This window comes from Plectropomus leopardus, chromosome 12 (assembly GCF_026936395.1).
Source record: "Plectropomus leopardus strain MGB_pleo_1.0 chromosome 12, ASM2693639v1, whole genome shotgun sequence".
Classification (NCBI taxonomy): domain Eukaryota; kingdom Metazoa; phylum Chordata; class Actinopteri; order Perciformes; family Serranidae; genus Plectropomus; species Plectropomus leopardus.
Window position 1 is genome coordinate 36,351,299 of NC_142187.1, and position 9,329 is coordinate 36,360,627.

Below are 9,329 nucleotides of genomic sequence, written 5' to 3' on the forward strand. Positions count from 1 at the left end.
TTTTCTCTGCTTTTTCCAGGACTAACAGCTGGAGACAAAATCTCTCCTGTAGGACGAGAAGTCAGTGGAAGAGAAGGAGAATCTGTCAGACTCAGATGTGAATATGAGACAACTGAGGACTATGTTAGCCTTTATTGGTACAAACATCACTCTGACCTTCAGGCGCCTCAGTTTATACTCTTGAAAGGAGCAAAAGGGGACACAGATCAACATATTCCTGATGAGGTCAAATATGGATCCGAGACAACGGCGGACTCAACAGAGCTGACCATAAGCACACTAACCCTGGCAGACTCTGCTCTGTACTACTGTGCTCTAGAAACACAGTGATACAAAGTGTAGGAGAGGCTGTACAAAAGCTCAACACAGATATCTGACTCCTCTTCAAAGAGGAGGGAAGTGGTATTCAAACCACAGCGTCATATCAGATGGATTCTGATGGTTCCTGTTGGATCAGAGTCACTGTGGTTACAGCTGCTAATCAAACACTGTGGGAGGATCCACACGCTGATGAGTCGCAAATGTACCAGTCAGTTCATAGCCTGATCCTATTAATTAAAAAAAAAAAAACACTCCAAAGCAAACTGCAATGTGCATCTAACTGGGTAGATAACAAGAAGCTGGTCCTACAGCTAATACAAAGTGCATAACTTTGGGTTCAAATTGTGCATTAAGAAATGAGCTGGCTCTGTCTCTGAGTGTGACAGGTTTAGCTTTGGAGCAGGTTCATGAGGTCCAGCTTCTGGGTGTCGCTGTTGATGAACAGTTGAACTGGTCTCATCACATGAACAGGATTGTAAGTAAAATGGGAATGGCTGTTTCCACCATTAGGAGATGTGCCTGTTTCATGGCTGATCATTCAGTCAGACAGGTCATACAATCATTAGTTCTGCCTCATCTGGATTATTGCTCTGTTATCTGGTCTAGTGCACCAGGGAAAGACCTGCACGAGCTCCAACTGATGCAGAACACAGCTGCACATCTGGCTCTGCACTGTTCATCCAGGGCGAGCATCGATGGCAGGCATGCATCGTGCTCTTTCTTGACTAAAAGTTGAGGAGAGACTATCAAGTAATGTCGTTGTCTTTTTCCGTTATATATACACTATGGCAACGCCGAAAAGTTTCTACTCAAAGACGCCATATGTCAATAACAGATATCATGTAACTACAAAGGTCATGAATGTTAATATTGCATTTCCAGCTCCTAGAACAAGCTATGCAGAAAACAGTTTTGTACAGTGCTATTACTCAGTGGAATAAGCTGCCAGGTTTCCTAAAAAAATCTAACAGTAAAACAAGCTTTAAAAAGGACTTCAAAAAAGGAGTGATAGTCGAGGATAGCTCTGCATAATGAGGTTGGACTGTCTTATGGCACATGGCAGCTTATACCTGGTACAGTCCTTCTATGTGATATGTTGTTTTTGTATTTAGTTGCTGCTGTTTGGTTTATATCTTTCTATTTTCTCTTGCTTTCTGTGCCTGAGTGACATCCTACCTGATCGAAACAGAGTTCCCTTTCAGTCCAGTTTCATTCTGATTCATTCTGAATCTGTTACTTGTTATTGTTGCCATCAAATATTTCACCAAACGGATGGTGTTTCTTCAGGAAGGGTGATACAGGGTTATGGGTAGGTCAGGGATTTGGGTTATGGGGGAGACACACTAATAATGACTGAACTACCTGCTGTCTCTTGAACGTGAGCTTGTATGTAGCTGTCTTATGGTGGGACCCCAAGAAGATTAGTTGTTGCCCTGGTAGCAACTAATGCTTATCCGTTTAAACCAATAAACAAATAAACTGTGTAACTATACTTACTGTCAAATTAAATTCAAATATTGACAAATACTTCAATGTGAATAAAATAATCTTGTTGTAATACAATTTTGTTCTGATCTTTACAAAACAAGTTTCTCTGTTGATCTTTAAGGATGTGAATTCTTGTGGTGTGCCACAGGGTTTAATCGTAGGTCCTCTGATTGTCTATTTAAATTTTACGTTTGGACAAAATTATGTTTAATTACAGCATTCAGTGTTTAGCTGACAGTATGTGATTCTAATACAGTAACAATGGCAGCTGCTTTAATAAAAGTACTGATGTCCAGACCTTTGTAAAATAAAGTGATACTAGAAACTCCAGAGGAAGACAAATAAACTTCCCACCTCTAACTGCTACAAAATGCTGCTACCAGACTAATAACCAGGATATAGAGTAACAGAGAGAAGTGAAAATACAGATGTGAGAGGAGACGGAGAGACTCAGGGAGGAGCTAAGCTGTTCCTGAACTATAGAAGAGAGAGGAACTTCTATATTCAACAGAGTTCAATACACAAACCATCAACATCACCTTTATTCAACATGCTGTCACTGCAGCACTGTGGGTTTACTCTGCTGTTTCTGTCCATACTAACAGGTACGTTCAATTATACAGTCTGAAAAAGTTTCATGCCAATAACACCTGAATGTGAATCATTGATTGAAACATGAAATAACAGAGTTTTCTCTTCCTTCAGGTGTCAGCTGTGATGAACTCACTCCAGTCAACAATGAAGAGTCCAGTTTAGAAGGCAGCACTGTTACTCTGTCCTACACATACCACAAACAAGCTGATGGTAGTGATCAATTCTTCTGGTATCGACAATATCCAGGAAAACCACCAGAGTTCATCATCTCTCATTCAGGATCAGGAGGAATAATAAACTCTCAAATCTCCAGACTGACGATTAAAGTGGAGAACAAAGAAATCAACATGAGCATCTCCTCTGCTGCAGTGACAGACTCTGCTGTGTACTACTGTGCTGTGAGGCCCACAGTGACAGCAAACCCACAGTCTCTGTACAAAAACACAAGCTGACACACTTTTTTCCACACTGTCGTACTCAACTTTTGACCTCCACTAGAGGGCGACATTATCAAGTAGGCGGTGCACTACTTCTGCACTGTGTTCAACCATTCAGTCAATAATAAGTGCTGCTGTGAAGAGAACAATTCTCAGACTGAATGTTGAACATCAGCTACTTTCTCCTGCTGATTTAAACCTTGTTGTAGAGATGGAGCATTGGCTGTGGATTATTCTTGCTGCTCTTTTCTTTGGTAACATACAAACTACTACATCTTTACTCTGTCTAGGAAACTCTAAACCTGCTGATGGTTCTCCTTTAATCAATCACCTTTATTGATTCATCTCTTCCTCTGCATCTTCTCTTCTTCCTCAGAGTGTAAAGGAGAAGACAGAGTGATGCAGCCAACAGGAGATGTCATCGCTACTGAAGGACAGACACTCACACTGAGCTGTACTTTTGAGACCAGTAGTACAGGTCCAACTTTGTTGTGGTACAAACAAGAAGCAAATCAGTACCCGAAGTACATGCTGAAGCGTTACTTAAAAACAGGAGACAACGCTCCAGAGTTTCAGAAAGACAGATTTGATGCTTCAATCAACAAGACATCAGTTCCTCTGAAGATCCAGAAGCTTCAGCTGTCTGACTCTGCTGTGTACTACTGTGCTCTGCAGCCCACAGTGACAGGAAACACCAAAACTGTGTACAAAAACATGATGAGCAAAGACAACACAATACTCCACAACATCCACTAGAGGGAGTCGCTCGCTACATAACGTTCAGAGATTCAAACAACAGATCCTAAAAGTACTGAGGTCAGATCGGACAGACAGAGACCAAAAGTTTTCTTAGAAAACAGTAACCTCATGTAAATAAACTGGCATTAACAGGGTTAAAATCCTGAAAGTAATTGAATGTTTTGATCAGGACTGAAGTTGATTGAAAGATTTACTCCAAAAATTTTGGGAAAAAATTATTATATGTTATATTTTGACAGCAGTTTTTTTCTGTCCATACTAACAGGTACGTTCAATTATATTGTATTAATTATATTAATTATTTTTGTCCTAAATGGATTACCAGGTTTTTAATTATCAATCTGACTCTGCACAAAAAACTAAAAATGCATCAAAATCAATGTTGTTGCTAATCTTTGACATATCCAAGACCGTGATTAAAAGAAAAAACAGCCTCTCCTTATTTATTATATTGAAAATAACTATTTTTTTCTGTGTATTTTTCATGAAAAGCAGTGACATCATGTAATCAGACTGTCATTTAAAGGGGTTAAAACCCCTAAAATGTATAATTATTTGGTATTTGTGATTAGGACTGAGGTTGATTGAGAGATTTAAGATAAAAAAAGTGGGGAAAAAATATTTATATATATTATTCTTTTATGAAAGTTTTTGGAAGTGGACATTTTTTTGGTCCTTAATGGCCTTAAAGGGTAGTAAATTTGTATACAGTGTATTATAGACCCATTACAATTGGAATTTCAAAATTTATCAAGAAAAAAACCTTCTTACAAAAAATCATGTCATATGTACGAACACAGCCAAAATAATTGTGAAAACAAACGTGAAAAATGTCCATTGTGATACCAGAGGGTTAAACAAAGCTGCGATGTTGTTTTATTGGGATGCGATTTCTCGTGGTGCACCACAGGGATCAATCTTAGGTCCTCTCATTTTACATGTTGCCTTCAATGACATTATGGTCAAACAGCACATCACTTTTCACTCATTTGCTGGCAATATGTGTTTATACACTCACCGGCCACTTTATTAGGCACACCTGTCCAACTGCTCGTGAACGCAAATTTCTAATCAGCCAATCACATGGCAGCAACTCAATGCATTTAGGCATGTAGATATGGTCAGGACGATCTGCTGCAGTTCAAACCGAGCATCAGAATGGGGAAGAAAGGTGATTTAAGTGACTTTGAACGTGGCATGGTTGTTGGTGCCAGACGGGCTGGTCTGAGTATTTCAGAAACTGCTGATCTACTGGGATTTTCACGCACAACCATCTCTAGGGTTTACAGAGAATGGTCCGAAAAAGAGAAAATATCCAGTGAGCGGCAGTTCTGTGGGCGAAAATGCCTTGTTGATGCGAGAGGTCAGAGGAGAATGGCCAGACTGGTTCGAGCTGATAGAAAGTCAACAGTAACTCAAATAACCACTCATTACAACCGAGGTATGCAGAAGAGCATCTCTGAACGCACAACACGTCGAACCTTGAAGCAGATGGGCTACAGCGGCAGAAGACCACACCGGGTGCCACTCCTGTCAGCTAAGAACAGGAAACTGAGGCTACAATTCGCACAGGCTCACCAAAATTGGACAATAGAAGATTGGAAAAACGTTGCCTGATCTGATGAGTCTCCATTTCTACTGCGACATTCGGATGGTAGGGTCAGAATTTGGCGTCAACAAAATGAAAGCATGGATCCATCCTGCCTTGTATCAACGGTTCAGGCTGATGGTGTGGGGGGTATTTTCTTGGCACACTTTGGGCCCCTTAGTACACAATGAGTATCGTTGCAACGCCACAGCCTACCTGAGTATTGTTGCTGACCATGTCCATCCCTTTATGACCACAGTGTACCCATCTTCTGATGGCTACTTCCAGCAGGATAACACGCCATGTCATAAAGCTCGAATCATCTCAGACTGGTTTCTTGAACATGACAATGAGCTCACTGGACTCAAATGGCCTCCACAGTCACCAGATCTCAATCCAACAGAGAACCTTTGGGATGTGGTGTGCAGCCGACAAATCTGCAGCAACTGCGTGATGCTATCATGTCAATATGGACCAAACTCTCTGAGGACTGTTTCCAGTACCTTGTTGAATCTATGCCACGAAGGATTAAGGCAGTTCTGAAGGCAAAAGAGGGTCCAACCCAGTACTAGCAAGGTGTACCTAATAAAATGGCCGGTATGTGTATATTTAATTAACATCCAAAAACTGACAGTGGGCTTATTGCATTTCAGTAATGGCATTTCAGACTTTCTAAAATAAAGTGATAATGGAAACTCCAGAGGAAGAAAAATAAACTTCCCACCTCCAGCTGCTACAAAATGCTGCTACCAGACTAATAACCAGGATATAGAGTAACAGAGAGAAGTGAAAATACAGATGTGAGAGGAGACGGAGAGACTCAGGGAGGAGCTAAGCTGTTCCTGAACTATAGAAGAGAGAGGAACTTCTATATTCAACAGAGTTCAATACACAAACCATCAACATCACCTTTATTCAACATGCTGTCACTGCAGCACTGTGGGTTTACTCTGCTGTTTCTGTCCATACTAACAGGTACGTTCAATTATACAGTCTGAAAAAGTTTCATGCCAATAACACCTGAATGTGAATCATTGATTGAAACATGAAATAACAGAGTTTTCTCTTCCTTCAGGTGTCAGCTGTGATGAACTCACTCCAGTCAACAATGAAGAGTCCAGTTTAGAAGGCAGCACTGTTACTCTGTCCTACACATACTACAAACAAGCTGATGGCAATGACAATTTTTTCTGGTATCGACAATATCCAGGAAAACCACCAGAGTTCATCATCTCTCATTCAGGATCAGGAGGAATAATAAATTCTCAAATCTCCAGACTGACGATTAAAGTGGAGAACAAAGAAATCAACATGAGCATCTCCTCTGCTGCAGTGACAGACTCTGCTGTGTACTACTGTGCTGTGAGGCCCACAGTGACAGCAAACCCACAGTCTCTGTACAAAAACACAAGCTGACACACTTTTTTCCACACTGTCGTACTCAACTTTTGACCTCCACTAGAGGGCGACATTATCAAGTAGGCGGTGCACTACTTCTGCACTGTGTTCAACCATTCAGTCAATAATAAGTGCTGCTGTGAAGAGAACAATTCTCAGACTGAATGTTGAACATCAGCTACTTTCTCCTGCTGATTTAAACCTTGTTGTAGAGATGGAGCATTGGCTGTGGATTATTCTTGCTGCTCTTTTCTTTGGTAACATACAAACTACTACATGTTTGATCATTTTCTAAAGATTTATAGAAACTGGAGTTGACAGCAGAAATCTCTCATTTGTTGAGCTGTTTCTGTCCACAGAGTAACACTGTACAGGTGACATTTTCCACTGTCTTCTCCTCTCAGCCTCATCAACAATGTCAGTCTAATGGATTCATTTTCTCTGCTTTTTCCAGGACTAACAGCTGGAGACAAAATCTCTCCTGTAGGACGAGAAGTCAGTGGAAGAGAAGGAGAATCTGTCAGACTCAGATGTGAATATGAGACAACTGAGGACGGTGTTTACCTTCATTGGTACAAACATCACTCTGACCTTCAGGCGCCTCAGTTTATACTCTGGAAAGGAGCAAAAGGGTACACACGTCAACATATTCCTGATGAGGTCAAATATGGATCCGAGACAACGGCGGACTCAACAGAGCTGACCATAAGCACACTAACCCTGGCAGACTCTGCTCTGTACTACTGTGCTCTAGAAACACAGTGATACAAAGTGTAGGAGAGGCTGTACAAAAAGCTCAACACAGATATCTGACTCCTCTTCAAAGAGGAGGGAAGTGGTATTCAAACCACAGCGTCATATCAGATGGATTCTGATGGTTCCTGTTGGATCAGAGTCACTGTGGTTACAGCTGCTAATCAAACACTGTGGGAGGATCCACATGAGCGGCAAATCCACATCAGTCACAAACCGACTTCATCGCGGCTCAAACGCAAACACGTGACAACAGAAAGCAAATAAATTCCTCGATAACCACAGATCAACCACTGAGAAATAAACTGGAGTTACTAATAATTTACAGTTTCTGGCATTAAAAACCAGATCATACATCCAGTGGTTCCACAGTTCACCAGCTGAAGAGTAAAAGTAGCTGATTTAAACCAACAGCAGCTTTCAAACCACTAAACCATCTTTACTGTTGTGCTGACACTGCTGTACAAAACTACAACTTCCAAATGAGCCTGTAAACATACAGTAGTGAAACCCACCTCAAGAAACGGATCAGTGACCCGGCTGATCTTTAAAACTTAAGACCGAGAGAGGCTTTCCCCCACAGCTAGATGTTCTCTCTAGTTTAGGCCAGGGTCATCCACGGGAGTCCCCTACCTTGGGATCGCTTTTTTGTTTGTTCGTATGGTCTTTTGTTCTCATCTGTTCTGGGAGTAGATCTATCATGTCCTGTTTTATTCCTTTAATGATACACAAACTGTTTACGAATGGCTAATGGCAAAGTAAAATGAAGAAAGAACAAGCCCATACTGTATACCTGCAGGAGACCCACTTAGGGCCAAAAGGACATGAAAAATTAGGAAGAATGGGTTTTACTAGCATCTCTTTCTCCTCGTATAAATCTGGACGAAGAAGGGGAGTTGCTATTCTCATCTCAAATAAATTACAGTTTAAAAAAATATCTGAAACGGGAGATAAGGAGGGCAGATTTATTCTAATAAGGGGAAGTATAGAGGATAATCCGGTCACATTGTTGAATGTGTACGCACCTCCTGGCAGTGATATCAGTTTCTACCAGAAAATTATTAACATAATGGTAACAGAAACAAAAGGCCTTCTTGTCTGTGGGGGAGATTTAAATTTACATCTACAACCTGAGTTGGATTCATCTAATAAAAAATCCCACAGTAAAAAGTCTCTCCACAAGAAAATGAAGATACTTTTTGAAGAGGGAGGCCTAATTGACATATGGAGGGACTTTTATCCTAATAGAAGAGATTATGCTCATTACTCTGCCGCTCATTTGCTGTACACCAGAATAGACTATTTCACAACATTTGAAAAAGATAAAGATAAAATAAATGCCTGTGGAATTGGTACAAAAGATGTAAGTGACCACGCGCCCATATACCTGTCTGTCGATTTAAACATGCAACTCAAGAATACTATGTGGAAACTAAACTCAAGCCTGCTTAACGATCCCACTTTTAAGGACCAAATTAAGACGGAGATTGGGTTATACTTGGAAGTCAGTGATGATGGAGAGGTTTCACCCCACATTTTGTGGGATGCTTTGAAGGCTGTTCTAAGGGGGGAAATTATAGCAATATCTTCTCATAAGAAAAAAATAAGAAACAAACCATTCGAGGCTCTACAAAACAAATAAAAGGAACTAGAAAGAAAACACAAACTGAAAATGACGCAGCAGACGTGGAAGGAAATAAAGAATATTAGGGACAAAACTAATAATCTGGCTACACAAAAACCTCATGTCTCTTAAACAGAGGCACTATGGAAGTGGATCTAAATCTATGAAAATACTGTCTTGGAGACTTAAAATAAGATGACAGAAAATACAATCCACAGGGTTAGAGATCCAAAATCGAATGTTATAAAAAGCAAACTGAGTGAAATTCTGGAAGCCTTTGAAGTATTCTACAAAAATCTGTATTCAGGAGTTTCAGGGGGAAGCCTTAATGAAACTGACAGCTTCCTGGATTCCCTAAATCTGCCCA

The 9,329-nt window shown here is 40.6% G+C and overlaps 2 gene segments (V, D, J or C); both read left to right on the plus strand.

Moving 5' to 3' along the window:
• Nucleotides 1-2,359: 2,359 nt before the first annotated feature.
• On the plus strand, nt 2,360-3,220 carry LOC148188161 (T cell receptor alpha variable 26-2-like). The segment is given in 2 exon segments: nt 2,360-2,414; nt 2,515-3,220. Coding segments are annotated over 2 exon segments (396 nt in total).
• LOC148188162 (T cell receptor alpha variable 18-like) lies at nt 3,052-3,596 on the plus strand. The segment is given in 2 exon segments: nt 3,052-3,094; nt 3,217-3,596. Coding segments are annotated over 2 exon segments (423 nt in total).
• Nucleotides 3,597-9,329: the final 5,733 nt, after the last annotated feature.